Source organism: Dromiciops gliroides, chromosome 4 (genome assembly GCF_019393635.1).
Source record: "Dromiciops gliroides isolate mDroGli1 chromosome 4, mDroGli1.pri, whole genome shotgun sequence".
Lineage (NCBI taxonomy): Eukaryota > Metazoa > Chordata > Mammalia > Microbiotheria > Microbiotheriidae > Dromiciops > Dromiciops gliroides.
Window position 1 is genome coordinate 495748710 of NC_057864.1, and position 19258 is coordinate 495767967.

Consider the following 19258-nt stretch of genomic DNA (forward strand, 5'->3'; position numbering starts at 1 on the left):
GTCCTTCAAGCCCTGGGCCTGCGTCCTTATGAAGAAGAGCCTCACCCCGCACACCCTGGGGTGCTGCTCCTGGCTTCCCCGCCCCCATCAGCGGCTGCCCCGAGGCGTCGGAGCGCCCCGCGCCGGCCCCCTGGACATGCGCACAATATGCCCGCGGACTTCGCGGGTGGGGGAGGGAGAGAGCCCGGTGACCCGTGCCTTCTGCGCGTGCGCAGCTCGGGGTAGGGGTGCGCCGGAAGTGTTTCTGCCGGGGCGGGGCGAGAGCAGGTATGCGCCGGAAGTATATATACATGTGCCGGAAGTGCGTGTGCGCGGCGCGCCCCTACGGACATGGCGGCGAAGGCGCCTCGGACCCGGGCTGTGCCCGGGCCCAGATGGGTGCTGCTGCTGCTGTTCGCGGCGGCCGCCACGCCTCTGGGCAGGGCCCAGGGGGACGAGTTCCAGCCCGGCCAGTGGGGGGCGGCGGCGGGGGGCGCGGCGGCCGCGGCGCGGGGGCGCAGGTGAGTGGGGGCTGGGCCTCAGTGCCCCCCGCATGAGGGGCGTGGGTGGGCGGGGCTTCCGTGTCAGGGGCGGGGCCGGGCCGCAGTGTCCTGTGTCACAGCCTGGGGGCTCGGGCCTCAGTGTCCCCCTCTGTCTCTCCCGCGGGGGGGGGTGGGGAGGTGGGGGGGGCCTCTGTGTCTGGGCTGGGGGCGTGGCTTCAGTGCATGAGGGGCGCGGGTGGGCGGGGCTTCCGTGTCAGGGGCGGGGCCGGGCCCCAGTGTCCTGTGTCACAGCCTGGGGGCTCGGGCCTCAGTGTCCCTGTCTGGTCTGGCGGGGAGGGGGCCGGGAGAGTGACGGGAGCCGGCACTTTCACAACACGAGGTGGGGGTGCACTTCTAGGTTCCCTTTTACAGAGAGGGAAACTGAGGGCCGCAGAGTGATACAGTTAAAGTCACCAAGCAGTCATCGTTATTGATTGATTGGGAGGGAGTGTCCGAGGCCGCAGCATGCCCGTGGAGCACCACGTGAGCCCCTGGGAGGAAGTCCCTACCTGCCCCTGCCATCCCTGGCACAGGGCTGGAGTCAGGAAGACCTGAGTTCAAATCCAGCCGGGCGGCTCGGGGGAGCCCCGCTTAAGCCCGCTTCCTCAGCTTCCTCGTCTTTAAAATGGGAGCAGCAGCAGCTGCTGTTGTCAAGAGCCGGAGTAGAAGGAAGGGGGGAGGCGGTCCTTGAGTCACTGAATGCTGCTGCCTCTTTGCCCAGGTATCTTCTGTATGACGTGAACCCCCCGGAAGGCTTTAACCTGCGCCGGGACGTCTACATCCGCATGGCCTCCCTTCTGAAGAGCGTGCTGAAGGCTGAGCCGTGGGTGCTGGTTCTCCCCCCCTGGGGCCGCCTCTATCACTGGCAGAGCCCTGACATCCATCAGGTCCGCATCCCGTGGTCAGACTTTTTTGATCTTCCAAGTCTCAATAAAAACATACCCGTGATTGAGTACGAACAGTTCATTGCAGGTAAAGTGCTCCCTCCTGCACCTCGGCTGCTCTCTCTCCACTCCACCTGCGCTCCTCCGAGCTCGGCTTTGAGCCCTAGATTGCAGAGCTCACTTGGGACTGAGGGACCGTTCCGGGTGGGTCCCCAAAAGGTCTTCTGCTTCTGCCAGCAAGCTGGGAACGGAGGAATCCCAGTGTGAGGAATCTGATGAAAGCCAGCCCCCTGGGAGGCAGCTTAGATCAGGAGCAAGCAGCTATGTCCGGACCGGGCAGCCAGAGCTTGGGAAAGCGGGACCCTAGACATGGCCCACCCAGGCATCAGTCAGGGAATGCTCCGGCTCCAAAGGCAGAGGCCGTGTTGCCCTCCGGGAGGCCACCTTCTAATAGGAGAGGACACAGAGGGGAAGGGCATGGGGGAGAGACTGGGGTGGGAAGGTTCCTGCGATGGGGAATAGATTGCCACAGCCCAAGGAGCAGCGACAGTTTATTTGACCCAGGATCCAGAAGGGGGTGGGGGGAGGATCGAGAGCACGCATGAGCACGAGGCAGCAGGATGGTGGCAGGGTTGGTGAGAGGGAACGTTTCTGGGGAATATAGCCCTGCTGTGATGATGGGAGCAAACACCGAGCTCAGGAAGTGCCTCCGGTGTACTTGGCCCATGTCCACAGGGGAAGATGGTCCCCATCCTCAAGGCCTTTCCCTTCCAGTGGATGGAGACAGTCCGGGAACATCAGTACCAAGAGACGACAAAGAACGAAGGCGAGGTGGCTTGGGGTGGGAGTGGGGAGCTCAGGAAGGGCCCCTGGGGAACTGGGTGCTTGAGCTAAGCCAGGGGAGTGATTTGGAGGTAGGAAGACCCAAGTTCAAAGGCAGCCTCAGACACTTACTAGCTGTGTGGCCCTGGGCAAGTCACCTCTCTGCACCTCAGTTCTCTCACAGGTAAAATGCGATCTCCAAACGACATAACAACCGTAAAGAGCTTGGGCCCATCCAGCCTTGGTTCGAAGACCCCCAGAGGAAGCCTGTTCTTCTGGGAAGCTCTCACTTGTGCTTTGGACACGCCGAGCTCTTCCTCTGGAATTCTACCCATTCGTTGTTCCTTCTCTTTCCAAGGAAAAGGTCTCATTGTGTCACAAGCTCCTTGACCCTTTGTGGGCCTCAGTTTCCTCCTCTGTAAAATGAAGGGGTTGGACTGGACACCTTCTGAGGGTCCATCTGGCTCTAAATCTGCCCTTCCAAGATGACCCTTCAGCTGGGAAGCTAGCTGTCACGTGCCTCTAAGTCTTCTCCAGACCCTTACTTGGTTTTTTTCATGGCTCCTTCAAAGGCATGCGTGCAGAACCCTTCACCGTGCTAGGGACTGTCCTCTGGACCCCTGCCTGTCCAGCCTGCTTACATCGTGGGGCCCCGAATGAAGCCCTGTGTCCTTTGATGTGCTTTGAGATAGAGGTCCGGGAGGAGCCTCGTGCGCCTGCCCTGGGCTGGGATGCTGGGCCAGCGGCCCCCTTTGTTCATTATGGGCTGGGAGTCCACAAAAACTCCCAGGCCTTTTGGAGGGGAACTTTTGTCTGTAGCCCCATTTCTGTCTTGTACCTGGAACATGGATTCTCTTTTACCTGAGTGGAACATTTATTCCTCCTTAGATCTGGCCCAGGCTTTTAGACCACTCAGATCTTTTTGGAGCCTGACTCTCACTGCCCATTGGCCAGCTCCCTCTCTTGGCTTTGTGCTGTCCCCACATTTGATAAGCCTGCCATTTTCCTTGATTTGTCCATACAAATGTTCAACAGCACAGATCCCTGGGGCACCTCACTAGTGACCTCCCAGGCTGACAGCAGGTCCGGCTATTTGGCCTGTTCCGTATCCACCTAATTGCATCACCCTCTAGGCCCCAGCTCTCCCACTGATCCAGGAGAAGAGCAGGACAGACGTGCTCAGGTATAGCGAAACTGTTGAATTGCCCAGTGTGCTCATCTGCTGACCCTGGGTGAAAGAGCTGAGGCCATTGGCACCCTCCAGCCCTGCTGCCTCCTCTTGGTCAGTAATAAGGAACAGCTTATTTCTCCACTGCTCCATGACAACGGAGTTGACATTTTCTATGAATCAAAGGCCAGGGGAGCATCTGCCAGCTCTTGAGTACCCTGGCCTGGCCTGCTGATTCGGACTCAGCCAAGGTAGCTCCGTGGTACCCCGGGGGCCGGAGCTCTGGGCCTGGGGTCAGGAAGACACAAGCTCAGATCCCTTCCTCATCCACTTCTTGGCTCTGTGACCCTGTCTGCCTCAGTTTCCTGAACTATAAATGGGGAGGAACAGTGGCCCCACCTTGTAGGCTTGTTGGGGGATCCCATGAGCTATTTGTGAGTGCTTTGCAAACTTTAAGGCTCCCTCTTTACCCATCTTTAGTATCAACTCATCACCATTTTCTCTTTCAGTCTCTGTCAGAGAAAGCAGGCACACAGGAGGAATTCCACCTTCTGTCTGTTGTCTGTCATCTTTGTCTTGTCTATCCCGGCCGCCAGGCTGTCCTACTAGATGTAGAAAAGCAGATTTGCCCCTCCCCCCAAAAAAACCCCCAGAACCCACTGTCACTAGCAGTTATCACTTTTCTTCAGCAAACCAACACAGAGGGAGGGGGAACACAACAGAGGGGAAGCAGGTTCTCCAAGGCCTCTGGCATCTTGGTCTCTGGAGATGTGGCAGTATGAATCAAGAAGGGGACGGCAATCGAGGCCCCTTGGGGTGATTGAGGTGCCAGCACCCGAGGCTGGGGGTGAGGGCGGGAGGGCTCGGAGATGGGGCTGATGGGAGGGAAGAATGGCCCATGGCTGCAGCCGGCCTGTGGCACACCAGCAAAATCATTGCAGCTTGCCTTGTGCCACACTGGAAATCGGTGTCTGATTCTGAGTCTCGGGTCATTGACGCGACCTTGTGAGGCTTTCCCCACCCAGTTTGGGGGCATTTTCTTCAGTGTTTCTTGGCCCGTCCAACTCGAGGACACTCTGAAGCCGCTCTTCAGACACAGAAATGGTCACCCGCCCCCTTGCATCTTCACTCCTGTGTGCTTCTTTTCCAGAGTCAGGCGGCCCCTTTATTGAGCAGGTGTATGTCCTTCAGAGCTATGCAGAGGGGTGGAAAGAGGGAACATGGGAAGAGAAGATTGACGAGCGGCCGTGCATCGATCAGCTCCTGTACTCCCCAGACAAACATGACTATTATCGGTAGGTGACGTGGCACGGCCCTGCCCACTTCTTGGGTCTGCTGGTGTGGCCAAGGAGTGATGACCCCATGCAGTGTTTAAACCTAAAAGAGGGAGGGTCCTTGCTGAAAGCTTTTCAAGGAGGATTCTTTTTCTTTCATATCACAGACTTTATCCACAGGCTGCCTCTTGCCTCTCTGATGGTTATTACACAGCCCAGAGTCATGGCAGACCCCTCAGTCGGGCAGGTTAGCCCTCCACACATGCCCTGGCAAGGCCGCAAATGTCTGTAAAAAGAAGCCACTCCCCCCCGGCCCTCTTTGGGCATCTTAGGCAGAGGCTTGCCAGGACGCCAGGGGGCGCTGGAAGTGGGACATCTGCCCTTCCAGACCCTAATTCTGGAGTTGACTGAATCATCAGCTGTAGGTGTTGGGTTTTGAGCGTGTGGGTATGACGTGATACAGTTAGTTCTGTGTCATTGTCCATCCTCCTTTTCCCTTATCTTATATACTCCTCGGTGTCAGTCAATTCAGCCTTCTAGCTGAGACCCAAAGCGAAGGGAAGAAGCCTGATCGATCCCTCTAGATTTTCTTTTGCCATTGATCTGAGCGATGAGAAGCTGCCTTTCACAAACTGTGGTCTTCAGCTGGGCCCTCATTAGTGCCAGGGGTGAACCCCATGAAGTGATGGGAGGGATTAGATTAGTGGTTCCTGCTTCGTAGAGATTGGAATGCAGCACCCACTTCCCAGCATGCCATCCTCACGCAGGTGGGGCCTGGCCGCACAAGTTCGGTCATGCTTCAGCACGCTGAGGGGTTCTGGAGGTTACTGTGTGTATCATTTACACGGACTGAGCCCCCAGCCACTGCTCTGTCTGTTTTCCCCACAGAGGATGGTTCTGGGGCTATGAAGAAACAAGAGGTCTGAGGGTTTCTTGTCTGTCGGTCCAAGGCTCTGCTTCCATCATTGCCCCTGTGCTTTTGAAGAACACGTCGGCCCGGTAAGCAGCCCAGGTGGCCAGGCAGTCAGCATCTGCTGCATGTCTGCCATGGAGGGGCACTGTCCTTGGCACAGAAAGGTCTGCTTAGGATAAGCTGTTCCAGGAGACTGGGCAACCCTTGAGGGTCTGCCCGGCTCCAGATCTCAGATGACCCCTGGGCCCTTGGAGGTGCTGGAGGAGGAAGGGGAGGGCAGGGGAAGGCCAAGATATGTTCCCTCCTGGGAGCAGCCTCCTGCCCAGTCAGGACCACGAGACCTCCACACACAGCAGAAAGGAGAGCAGGCCAGGACAGACCTTGTTGGGGGATTGGATCGAAACGTCGCAGAGCTCCCACAAGGCAGAGAGGAGTTGGGGCAAAGCAGTTGCCAGTTTTGTGGAGCGAGCATGAGATTTAAGATGGGGTCTCAGAGGAGCCAAGTGCTCTGAGCACCAGCCTCGGACCTGGATCTTACGGAAGGTGCAGGAGAGGGGCAGGTCAGCTCAGGCTGTGCTTGTGGCCCCAGGGAGGGCCCGCCATGAGAATCCTTGGGTCAAACGGGCTCGGCAGAGGTGTGTTGGGGAGACCCAGGCCTACCCCAGGGGGGATTTTTCTGTGGTGAGTGATGGTGTCAGAAGGTGGACCGTGTGTCCACTTTCCATTTCCCTTGTGGAGCGGTGTTTATCCGCCCATTTCCCTGTGTCTCGAGAAAGGCCTAGCCGGGTTCAGTTGCTGGTGGTGTTCTTTGCATTTTCCTGGCCCTCTTGCCCCTGCTCTTTGAAATCTGCCACAGCTGCCATTGTAGTGGGGCTTGTCTTGTTCTTTCTTGTTGAGGGTTTGATCTCTGCAGGATGTTCACATGTCAGTGTGGAGGACACTGGGACACCGTAGCCTCTGGGCTTTCATTTGGTTTCCCGAGAAACTCAGTCTGGCCCCAAGGACAGATGCTTTACGACAGCTCCCCTAGAAACGGGGGCCACAGACTGTGCAGAAGGCTCCTGGTGGCCACATGTGCGCTTAGAAAACTTCCCATGAGCACCTTCTGTCCTGGGGTAGTTCATTTGCTTTTGTTCAGTCTCTGTCTGTGACCCTCTGCTCTACCTTCCGGTCTCCCGGCTGATTCTGTGTCGAGCCTCTGACCCTGTGACCCCCTGGGGACTGTGAACTCCTTGAAGGGAGGGACCTACTTCTTGCCTCTCCTACCATACCTAGGATAGTGCTGTGCTGGTAGTAGTGACCCAGTCATTTCTTACTGTGGGGTCATAGGAAAAGAGGAACCTCCTCTTTCACAGCTCGCTGACAGGCTGCCCACCGTACTGAGGCACATTCATAGAGTTTGGTGCTGAGAGTAAGGGGTCATCTGGCCCACTGCACTGCTAAGGATGGAAATAAAGACCCAGGGCCGCTGGGAGACTTCCACAGAGCCCCACAGCCAGCCTTTGTGGCTCTCTCCTTGTTCACAGTGCCTCCCCACAGTCCAGGGGGAAATGTCTTTTCTGCAGTGCCTGCCCTGGGGTAATGCCAAGTGAGGCCTGCTGGGACTCTGTAGTGCCCTGGAAACTGAAAAGGGAGGGAAGCCCCCCTCAGTGTCTCTCTGCCTTTCTCTGTGAGCATCCCCCAATTCTGGTGGCCGTGACCTTTGAACTACAAACGTCACTGGTTAAATGTTGGAGCTTAGAGCAGTTCATTATTGACAGTTAGGTTTGGGGGCCCCAAACTGGAGCCTCTGCAGGTGCCAGCATTTATTGTTCGCATCACCATGACAGGCCTGGTTCCTGTGCAGAGCGTGCACTTTGATGGGCACGGATACAAGTGTCCCCGCTTCTTTTTGCCCATCTCCTTCACCCCTATCTCCCGTGATGGCCTTTCTCCTGACCAAGTGATCCCATTGTGTTCTTTCTCCGCCAACAGATCGCCCCCGGTCATCCCCCCAATGTCTCCCTGTCCTTGGGCTCCCTCCCTCCTGCCTACAAACAGACCCCTGTCTCTTCCAGCCTGGAAAATCCCTTACTTGACCCTCCCGTCCCTGCTAACTTTTGCCCCACAATCTCTGCTGTCCTCTGTGTGAAGCTCCTCAAAAAGCCTGTCTACACCAGTGCTCTCTCCTCTCACTCTCTTCTTAACCCCTTACGGTCTGGCTCCGGGCCCATCATTCCCCGCAGACCGCCCTCTGCAGTGACCAGGGATCGCTTGGTGGCCAAGTCCAGTGGCCTTTCCTCGGTCCTCATTCTCCTTGACTTTTGTGCAGCCTCGGACGCCTCTCGGGTCCTCTTGTCCCTCTAGGCTTTGGGGTTCCCCCCACTCTCTCCGGCTTCTCCTCCTAGCTGTCTGCTCCTTGGCTGCATCCTCCTCCCAGCGGGTGTCCTGGGGGGCTTTATCCTGGGCCTCTTCTCTTCTCCCTCTAGACGGCTTCCCCTGCGGATCTCATCGGCTACCACGGACGCAAGGACCATCTCTATTCAGATACTTTCTGCCCCAGTTCTCTGCCAAGCCCCCTCTGTCTCCCCACTGCAGCTGCCTTTCAGCCATCTCAGACTGGGCGTCCAGGAGCCGTCCCAAGCTCAATATGTCCAAGATGGAGCTCGGATCTTTTCCTCCTCAACAGGGACCCTCCTTGGCCTCCTTTCAGCCCCAGTCCTTGGGGCAGGGCCTGGCATATAATAGGTGCTTAATAAATGTTGTACCAGCAGGTTTATGGATCGGAGTTCATCAGGGCTGTTTAAGTGTCATCATTTAGACTTCAAGAATTGATGTTAGCACTAGCTAGGCCACCGAACCACCTTGACCGCAGGGTGGTAACTGCAGGAGCACAGGGGCCTTCTGCTGCTGTAGACATTCGGAGGCTGGATGGGAAGAGAGGGCTCCCTGTGGGAGCCACATCTTCCTATGACCAACAGTCCAGCTCACTGTGGAGGTTGAAGCCTGTCGGGGGGGGGGGGGGGAGCAGAGCAGAGCAGAACACTTCTGGGAGGCCTTTGCCAGCCTTAAGGGTCTGTATGATTTCCCCTGGAGGGGCTGGAGGGGCTGCTGGGAGGTGCTGTGCGAGACTTGGGTGGTTGCCAAGCACACAGTGAGCTTGGAACAAGCACAAATTTGAATATTTTCTGATGAAGAAAATGTCACCCCTCCCTCCTTTCCTCCCTTTCTTCCTCTCCCTCCTTCTCTCTCTCTCTCCCTTCCCCTCTCCCTCCCTCCCTTTCTTTCTCTCCCTCCCTCTCCCTCCCCCTCCCTCTCTTTATCCCCTCTCCCTCCCCCTCTCCCTCTCTCCCTTCCTCTCTCTCCCCCTCTCTCCCTCCCTCTCTCTCCCTCCCTCCCTCTCTCTCCCCCTCTCCCTCCCTCCCTCTCTCTCCCCCTCTCTCCCTCCCTCTCTCTCCCCCTCTCCCTCCTTCCTGCCCTCCCTCTCCCTCCCCCTCTCCCTCCCCCTCTCCCTCCTTCCTGCCCTCCCTCTCTCTCCCCCTCTCTCTAAACTAGATCAGTGATGTTGGACAGAGCCGAAAATCTCCTTCATGACCACTATGGAGGGAAAGAGTATTGGGATGTGAGTATCCGCTGGTCCAGCACACACTTTGGTACAGATGGTTTGTATGTTGCCCATGCAGCCTTACACGCTGCTGCAAAGCAGCTTTACGGCTAGCCATGGTTTGTGATTCCAGCCTGGCAGGGAGGAGATTGTCCGCCGCGGCCTGAGAGCCGCCTTCTGCAGGGTCCAGAGCCAGGAGGCCCTTGGAGGCCACCTCATAGCCCTCATTTTACAGATGAGGGAACTGAGGCCCATGGGGCAGAGTCGCCCAGGAGAGAAGCGGCAGAAGTGGATCTGGTCACAGAATTTTCTTTGGAAAGAGGCTGGCCCTGGTTTGGGTGCAGAGGGGCACTAAGCAGGGAGGCTCTCCCTTCTCTCTAAGCCTCTTTGGCTTGGCTGCCCTCATGTTCTGACCCAGGGACGTTTTGGGGACGCTCCCTTACCAGCCCTTGGAGCCTGACTTCTGCCTGAGCCGGCAGCCTTGGACTGACCACCAGCTCTGCCGTAGTGCTGGGATGTGTTCTCGTTGGGCCTGGCTCCCCCATTGAGGCCAAAGGGTATGGGATGTCTCCTCTGGTGAGGCTGGCACACAGCCACCAGGGCAGTCAGGCCATTCCCCAGGCCCAAATGGGCTGTTTCTATTATCTCTCCTGGCTTCAGCACCTGGGACAGCCCTGAGGCAGGTGATGCCCTGAGGCACAGGCCTGGGAGCCATTGGGGCCCAGGGCTACTGACGTCAGGGAGGCCCATAAGCCAGGGTCAAATGGGGCAATAATACATTACCCACCCTCAGACCAGCTTCAGTGATCTCTTTGGATCCCTCCCATCCACCTTGAGGAGGGAGAATGCAAAACTGCCCCCAAGATAAACAACCCTTTGACTAGAACAGACGTCTGCCCCCTGAGCTTTGCTTAGAGTGTGTGCCAGCGGGCCTCCATTACTGCCGAGCACTCTCTTCTCCAGGAACCTGGAGCCCCACATGTCCACCGTCCTGCAGAAAGGGCCTTGGCATTTTCGGCAGAGCTCTGTGCTGGGCGGTTTTTGTTCTCGTGCTTTGAGAATTGATCTTTTGTGTGAGTGAGGCCCTACCTTGTGAAAATGCCTGATATCCACATGCCTCCCCCCACCCCAAGCAGTGGCTTGCTTAAGGAGTTTGAGGTCCTGAGATGAGACACTGCAGACCTCAGAGTCCTAGGGTGGAGTGCGAGGGGTTGCCCAGGAGCCACTCATCGACTCCCAGTTTTTGTCTCGCCGCTGCTCTGCATTTCCTGGGAGAGGTCCCAGTTCAGGTCGGCAGCCCTGATGGCTCAGCAGTGAGGTTCAGAGAGCGATAGAGACACGAACGTTCTGGAGGCGTAACCCTCACTAGGCTTGTGTTCCAGAAGTCTTAGTGGAACTGGGAGTTTTGCAGAGCCCCAGAAGTAAAAAAGTTGCATTCATTTTACACTTGTTTTGTTTGGTGAATTTGGAATAATCACTTGTTCTAACAAAGAAATCCAGACAGCCTGTCAGCATGCATTGCATGTGCAACAATTTCCAGCACCCTTTCTCAGACCGAGGGCTGGCAGGGGAGGCCTCTGGCCTGGCCACCGTGCCCCCCTTCTCTCCCCTAGCCCTCCTCTGTGGAGTCATGTCACAGCTGTCTGAGGGCCTCGTCCTGTGGATGATCAATCTTAGGGTGAGGAGCACCTGAGGGAAGTATTTACAAAGTCTAAAATGTGCCTGGGGTCACCTCAGATACAAGATGGTGGTGATGTGTGATTGTACTAGGAGATGGGTCAGTGGTTTTAACATTTAATCTTTTAAACGGCAGGGGTTTAGGGAAGCTTGTCGTGGTCGAACTTGGGAGGTTATTCAAGCTTAAGGCCTCACTAGAGGCCGGGGGACACCCCCATGATGGGGAGGCCTTTGCTCATCAGTGTTTACGTTTGGCAGACCCGTCGGAGCATGGTCTTTGCCAAACACCTTCGTGTGGTGGGAGACGAGTTCAGAAGCAAATACTTGAACTCCACCGATGATGCAGACAAGATCTCTTACAATGAAGACTGGACAAAGATGAAGGTCATTTGTCACACTGTTTTCTCCTTCCTTTGCGGGGGTGGGGGGTGTCTGTGCTGTTCCTCTGATTCCTTCTGAGTTAAGCTGGGCCCAGCTTGGGAAGCCCCATTGTCCTGCTTTGGGATGTCACCAGTTACACCCACATTAACTACAATTGTTGCATGATTCTCCCCAGGCCAACATCACGACTTATTGCTGTCATGGGCCTTCAGGGGTGCACACACCCCCCCCACACACACACATCCCTCCCCCTCCCCTCCCAGCCGTGGCCTTTGCTTCCCCATTCCCTGCCGGCACACTGTGCTTGTAATGATAAGAGGTCAGACCTGCACAGAAAGGCTTGGCATTGTCTTGTTACCAGCGATCTTGTAGATGTTGGCTGTTGGCCCAGCTAGCAAAGCTAGAAGACAGGTTCACCACATAGGGGTGGGTAGTGCCTCTTGGAACATTTTCCATTTCACTGCCTCAGATGAAAATTGTTCTCCGTTAATTAATCACTTGGAGGTCTTTATAAATGACTTCCCTGTCGTTTCACCCCAGCTGCTGGTTGTCAGAAGGCAAGGACAGATTTAAATAAATGAGAACCAGGTTCTCCCTAAATGTCTTCTCCTTAAATAAAAGGATCCTGTTGGCCAAATGCTCAAGTTGAGCTGAGCCCACCTAGTCAGGGATCCTGGGGCCCCTTTGGATGTAGCTGAGCTGGGCTGAGCATCTGCCCAAAGAAAGAAAGACTCTAAAACGGTGCTGTTGTATTTCAGTTACAGCATGTGCTGGTTGTTCCCTGCTAGGTAAAGCTGGGCACCTCCCTGGGTGGGCCTTACCTCGGAGTCCATCTCAGAAGGAAGGATTTTATCTGGGGTCACAGAGAAGACGTGCCTAGTCTACAAGGGGCAGTGAACACCATCCGGAGCCTTATGAAGACCCACAAGCTGGACAGAGTGTTTGTGGCGACAGATGCCGTTAGAAAGGGTATGTGATGCAGGTGGTGAATGCCCTGGGGGCCTCTCTCAAGGCCTTGCTTTCATTGAGAGAAGACCCTGGCCATCCCCGAAAGACTGGAATTGTGCCACCAGTGAAAGAAAGGCCGGCGTGGTTGGTTGGTTTTCTGTTTCCCCCTTCTCCCTCCAAGTAGGATACCCACAAATCACGACGGCCTGGAGCCTTCCTCTTGGCTCCCAGCTCACCCCTGGCACCCCACGATGGGCCTTGTCCCAAGCCCGGCACCATCTCTCCTTTCAGAATGTGAGGAGCTCAAGAGGCTGCTTCCTGAAATGGTGAGATTTGAGCCCACTTGGGAGGAGCTGGAGCTCTACAAAGATGGCGGCATAGCCATCATCGACCAGTGGATCTGTGCCCACGCCCGGTGAGTCCTCAACTCAGCGGGACTTTTGTTGATGTGAGAGTCCCACTCTCAGGCGCTCTGTGTGCTCACAGGTCTGATGCTGCCTCTTGTGTGCACGCGCATGTTAGTGTAAGTGTGCGCGTGTGTGTGTGTGCAGCCTTCCTCAGCATGGCCCACACTAAGGGAAGGGGGCCCCTTCCATGGGCTGCACTGTGGGCACCCAGGGGTGAGAAGGGGACATTCCTCACCCAGCTGTGGGGAGGGGGACCAGGGGCCAGACAAGCTCCAAGACAGCCTGCTGAAGGGGGATATCCTTGAGTGTTCAATCATTCCCTTCTCCCCCATTGGCTTCTTTGCCGTTGGTCCCCCCGCTTCTCCTACCCCTCTGATGGCTCCTTTGTCTCATCTCTCCACTCAAGCCTGGTATGCTCTCAGATATTTCATCAGCTCCCATGGGTCCCAGTATCATTTGTCCTCAGGTGAATCACCTAAGCTCAGGTCCTCCATTGCTGAGTGTCTCCTCCGGGAAACTTCCCTGGATTGAGAAGCAGCCTATCATGGTGCACAAAGCACTGCCTTTGGAGTCAAGAAGACTTTGATTCAGACACTAGCTCTGGGACACTGAGCAAAGCACTTCAGCTCTCTCAGACTTGATTTCTTTATCTGTAGAATGGGGATAATAGCCCTGGCCTCCAGACATGTGAACTGCTCTTGCTGCTGCTATTAGATCGCCTCTCCAGTGGAGCATCCCCTTTGTCTTCCTCCGGCCACGCCACATGCCGCCTGTTTCTTTATGTGGGGGAGGGAGAGGGAGGAGTCAGAAGCAATTCACGGTTCCAAGCCTGGGTCTCATCACCTAGTGAGGAATGATGGGGATGCCCTCAGTAGAAACAGGGAGATCTGGAGGAAGGGGATCCTCTTCGGTCTGTCTGTCCTGCTTCCTCAGTGTCTCTCCTCTTTCTTCCATACTTCTCCCCCTTTTGCTTGAACTCCTGATTCAAAACTTTCCTCTTTCCATTCTTCAGAGCTGACCTAAACTGGGCATGTCTCCCTCCCCTCTGCTTCCTGGCCTTGAAGGCCCACCAGCCTCTGGCTCCTGGCCCTTCCCAGAATCCCGGACTCCCAGCCTCAGCACTCCATCTCATGGCCCTCAGCTGCTGCATCTTCTGTCCTCATGCCCAGGCATGCTGCCCCTCCTTCTTTCCTCAGGGCCTTTACCTCCCATGAAGGCTCCCCTCAGGTGCCCCCCCCCCAGCCCCTAGGCACAGGTGATCATCAGACAAGAAGACTTAATGACTGTTGAAATACAGGATTGACTCTGCTCCAAGGAGGGAGGGCTTGACTGACCTTGAGTTATGGTGTGAGAATGAGCAGGAGGGGTCAGAGCGGAGAGCTCTGTGTGTGTGCACATATACAAGTGTCTTGTGTATGCACGTGTCCGTGTGTTCTGTGGGTGTGTATACATGTGTGGAGTACACACATGGGGGGGGTGTACGTGTGTGGGTGTGTGTGTGCATGTGTCAGTCCACATGTGTGGGCATGACATCCATCATGCAGCTCTCATGTCTGTGCTTGTCTCTCTTCAGAGTCTTCATTGGCACCTCTGTGTCCACCTTCTCCTTTCGGATTCATGAGGAAAGAGAGATTCTGGGCCTGGACCCCAAAACAACTTACAACAGATTTTGTGGGGACCAAGAACAACAATGTGAGCAGCCCACCCACTGGAAAATTGCTTACTGAGGAAGCACCATTGCTGTGGTTACAAACCGGGGCCGGGAGCACCATTTCTCCATTGCAGCGCCTCCTGCCTGTGCCCTGGACACTTGTTAGGCTAGCTGATGGTATGGAATGGCCCAGGAGGCCCAGTATGGGCAGCTAACTGGCTGGCCCCAGGGAGGGCAGACCCAGCTGTTCCTTCTCAGTGAGGCCGGATGCCCTGGACAGGAGCCACAGGATTGGATGTGAATGGAATCACTGCCAGAGACCCCCAGCCTTGTCCTCCTGTGCTTGGCTGGTTGTCAGCTGTGGGCTGCACTGTCTTTTACCTTGTTTACAGGAAACCCTTTGTTTGGAGGAATTGGTTTTTGGGTCTCCATTCAAGGCCTGGTCAGGACATTTCAGTGATAAGAGTCCTGAAGTCCAGGACGGGAGCCCATGGGGGGCGGTGCACGACTGACCAAAGTACTGTTTATTCTCTCCTTTCCAATCCATAGTAATGGACACAATAGTCAAGCTGTGTCGGCTCCAGGACGGCCCAGCTGGATATTGTGAGGGTAGGGTGGGCAAAGGCTCTGCTAGAGCTTGCCTGAGCCACGCGGACACGGGGCCTCCCCCAAGCAGCCTCCTAGGGCGGATGCAGAGCCTTGGAGGTTCTGTTCTGACCAGAGGAGATGTCTCCCAGGCCACCTGGCCCCTGGCAGGGTCTTCAGAGTTGGCTTTGACCTGCCCAGTGAGAAAAGCATTCGTTCTCTGAATCCCAGTGTCTTTGCTGACACACCCCAAATCCAGCCTCCAAGGGGCTTGTTCTGGAGCTGTCAGATCCCACTTGAGTTGTGTTACCCACCACAGATGTGGGGGGAGGATGCAAGGGGACAGAGCCAAGACCAGGGCTGGCCAGGCCTAGTATTTTTTACTTTTTAGCCGAACCCTTTCCTGGCTTGGTCCATTGCCTGTAACCTTAATAACTAGAATAGTCCCCATCAACATCCTAGAAAGATGTGGGCAGATTCACTGGATTCTTGGGCACTGCATTTTTTAAAACTCATTTTTCTAAGTATTTCCCCACTGCCCCCAAGCTCACTGTGAGTGAGCTTGATGTGTGTGTGTGTGTGTGGGGGGGCAATGGAATGCCCAAGGCCCAGCTGGAGGCCCCCAGCTCGTTCTGTCCCTGCAGCAAACAACCCACCCTCACAAAAACCTCCCTCACAGAGCGCAGATGCTTTCAAGATGACCTCCTGCTCTCGTTCTCATGGGGAGAAGGGCAGGTGAGCTCCGGCTCATTGCTCTGACAGACTTTGCTGCCTCATCCATTCAATGACAGCCATGGTGTGCAGCTAGAGACCCTGAGCCCACACGAGGAGGCCCATACGAGCACATGGGCTGAGGTCCGGGGGACTCCTGTGATCGAGCAATGTGGGCCAGGCGTGCGCCATCAGCCCGTTTTTTAAAGACCCTTCCTCTCCTGACTTCTAATGGAAGGAAGACAGTGCGCTCCTCAAAAGCCCCCGCTCCCGGCAGTCCAGCAGAGGATCGCTTCTTTTGTCCATGTGTCAAGTATTATGAATAAAAGGAAGTTTTTCCAGGAAGCTCCCGGCCTGCACATGGTGCCTTTTTATAAACCCGAGACCTATGCAGTAAGGTGTGCAATTCCACTGTGCCTCTTATTTCTAAGGAAAATAAAATGCTTTGTAGCATCTGGTGAGTGGCTTTATTCCCTTACCACACAGCAGGGTGGGTGGGTGGGTGGGTGGATGGATGGATGGATAGATTATGGGTGAGTGAAAGGAGGGAGGATGGAAGGAAGGATAGAAGGATGGATGGATGGATGGATGGGTTGATCAGTCGATCGATCAGCAATATCTGAACCAGAGACTACCAGCTTCACTTGGCATATATCCAAGGAAGGAAGCAGGTATTTATCAGGTACCTACTATGTGCCATGCCCTGTGCTAGGCACTTTATAAATACCTCATTTGTTCCTCACAACAGAGGGATCTAGGTACTATTATCACTATTTTACACATGAGGAAACTAAGGCAGTCAGATGAAGTGATTTGCATAGGTTCTCACAGCTACTAAGTGTCTGAGGCAGGATTTGAACTGGGGTCTTCCTGACTCCAGGCCCGGTGCTCCGTGGTGCCCCTTAGCTGTAAAATCATTTAGACCTGTTTGTTACAGAATTTGTTTCTGTTTCTCCCCTTCCCTTTTTTGTTAGGGTGCACTCAAGTCTGAAGGTCCATGTGTCAATCCCTCTGGCTACTGTCAGACTTTCTCTATTAAAGACGAGCTCAAATTCACCCCACTTCTTGCCTCCCCCTCACACAAACGAAATCCAGCACAGCCGAGTCCAGCCCACAGGGGCGGGCACCTGGAGAGAATGAATGAGCCTGGGAAGGGGAAGAAGAGAAAGTATTGGGAGGAGGGGGACAGTACTTGGGGAAGGAATAGATGGGAGATGTGAGGGTTGTAACAGAAGGCAGGGCAGCTCTGCCCCCTGGACCTGTGGGTACTTCTCAGAGGTAGGTAGAGGCCCAAGGCTGCCCGTGCTGCCACAGCAGGCCGGCTTCTGCAGAAACCTGAACCTACTTCTGATGCACTGAAGTGTTGAAATCCCATTGCTATTCACTCAGACCAAGAAGCCCCAAGTCGTTTTACTTGGCTTCTCCTGCCCACACACTTTACCTAAGTGCTGCTGGAGTCTTTCCCCTCCTCCCCCCAAAACCAAGCCAGACCAGGGCACCCTTAAGGAGCCAACCCTGAGTAAAATACCAGGCGCTTTTCAGCAACAGCTTAAGTTCCTGACAAATCCCAGGGGTCTGAAGGCCGTATCCCATCCAGTCCGTCCGTTGGCAGTGTGCGTGATGCACTTCCCCATTTCTCCTCATGGGCAGGGGAGCACTGGGGAGCACTGACTGATGACATCCCACCTCCTTTACTTTGGAGCTCAGGGCAAGCTGCCCAAGCCCATCGTGGTTTATCCATCCTTAGCTCTTAGGTTTCTCTACCACAGACCCACCAGGTAGACTGTTAGTCCTAAGCAGATGGGCCAATTAAGATAAGAAATGAGATAAGATCTTAAGGACTCTAGGCCCACCTATATGGGACCAAGAATCCATGTTACACTTGGTCATCCCCTCACTTGCAGCCCGTGCCCTCATCCCACTTGGGTCTGTTCTAATTGTTGGAAGTTTTTGCTGACATCAACCCTAAATTTACTCAGTGGGACCAAGCGGAGCCAGTGGGGTCCCCCTTTCACAAGACAGCCCTTAGCGAACTTGAAGACCACCCATCGTATGCCCCCAGTCACCCCAGGCTCCCACCAATCCTGGCAACAGCATCCCAAGGCCCCTCTCCACCCCATGTCCCTTGGAATGCCCACGATGAAAATAATACATAGGTGCAGATTCATCGGCGTCCACTGGTAATGGAAAGCGAGGATCATCACTTCCCTCCCCGTGGCACCCAGCAGATTGTCATAGCGTTAGATCTGCCTCCCCAACCATAGCCACTTGTCTGAGGCTTGGAGCTGGGGTGCAGGCCCTGCTCTTGTAAGGGGGATGGATGGTGGTCCTGGCTGTTCTACGAAGTGATCCCGCAGCAGCTGGCCCGCCAACTTCTTCTCTGGGTCTCATCTCATCCTCACTAGCATCAGCATCCCTGGTCCATTGCCTCGCCATTGCTGCCACCTGCAGGGTCCCTGGGGTAGCGGTTTGGGCCTTACCCTCCTCGGCCACGGCTCAGCCAGGCATCTTTCTGTCTGCATCGGTCCCTTTGGGCCTGTGTTGGGCAAGGGGAAGGGCCCACCCAGGTCAAAAAGTGAGACCTTGCTGGCCCATATGGAGGCCATTGGCAATGGCTGGCCTAGCTGGGGAGATCGGCCTTCATCCTCGAGGGCACTCGGTCTGTCCCTCTACCTTGGAAGCTTCTCTTTGAAGGGGATGTACCATTCCTCCCCCAGCACCCACCCTCATGATCGGTCTCTGGCCTTAGCCAGGCTGGCCTTCACAGCCCATCATCCAGCCATTCCAGCTACCTGGGGCCCATCCCCCGGCAGAGCCTTCAAGAGCTGGGGGTCACCTGCACAGCACAGTCTGGGAGAGGGGCCACCAAGTAACGGCAACAAGAATCCTCACAGGGAAGGGCAGACCTGAGACTTCCATGCAGTGCCATTGATAGGTGGTTCAGCTTCCTGGAGCTCAGAGACAGCCAGTGACTCACCCAGGATCACAGAGAGCCCAGATCCTCCTGAAAACCAAGCCTGGTGCTCCCTCCTCCAATACCAACAGCTTAGGTCCAGCGAAGCACAGGAGGCCTGCAGTCACTTGGCCTTGCTGGAACTCGGTTTCCCCACCTGAAAAACATGGGGCCCAAGTGGATGGGGATTGGACGGGGTGGCCACAAAGCCCCCTTGGGCAGCACGTGCTCCTGCAGGGTGAGCTGTCCAGGGGCCTCTGCGGGGGCCCAAGGCAGTGCCCTCCTGGCTGTGGTCAGCTTCAGCCCCACTTCTGAACTCCACAATACAGACATCCCTGCCCTATGGAGATGACCCATCAGCAGCCATTTAGAAGCAGGGCCCTGTGGACTATAGTTTCCTCATCCCCCCTGCCACCCTCTGGGAAGCCCCTTCCATTCGGGGCTTCTGGCGCTGCTCCGAGCCGGCCTGGTTGGGTCCAAAACGGCACCAGCAGCAAAACCTCAGTGGAGGGTGGGCAGGGCCTGGGGATCAGGGTGGCCTGGATGGCACTGAGTGGGGCTGCGGGGACAGGGCCTGAGAGAAGAGAGCTCGGGGTGCACAGGAGACATGACTAAGGGAGAAAGGAGATGCTAATCCAGGGGGAAGCTTCTATCTGGGGCATGCAGCTGGTGTGGGCAGGCCCCGTGCACTCTCTCTGTCTTCCTCTGTTTCTCCCCTCACTCTCCACCCTCTCCCCATTCCCAGTGGTTTCATTGGCTGCCTCTCCTGACACTTATTTA

General features: G+C 55.8%; 1 protein-coding gene across 1 annotated transcript in view; it reads left to right on the plus strand.

Annotated features, from left to right (window-relative positions):
- POFUT2 (protein O-fucosyltransferase 2) overlaps nt 1–15978 on the plus strand; it is a 33402-nt gene extending 17424 nt beyond the window's left edge. Inside the window, exons 4-13 of the mRNA XM_044003664.1 lie at nt 11–166; nt 263–500; nt 1243–1493; nt 4546–4690; nt 5558–5668; nt 9117–9183; nt 11101–11226; nt 12012–12192; nt 12463–12586; nt 14152–15978. Of these exons, the coding sequence (XP_043859599.1) occupies nt 11–166; nt 263–500; nt 1243–1493; nt 4546–4690; nt 5558–5668; nt 9117–9183; nt 11101–11226; nt 12012–12192; nt 12463–12586; nt 14152–14305 (1553 nt within the window). The 3' untranslated portion in view covers nt 14306–15978. The remainder of the gene's footprint in view (nt 1–10; nt 167–262; nt 501–1242; nt 1494–4545; nt 4691–5557; nt 5669–9116; nt 9184–11100; nt 11227–12011; nt 12193–12462; nt 12587–14151) is intronic.
- The last annotated feature ends 3280 nt before the right edge of the window (nt 15979–19258 follow it).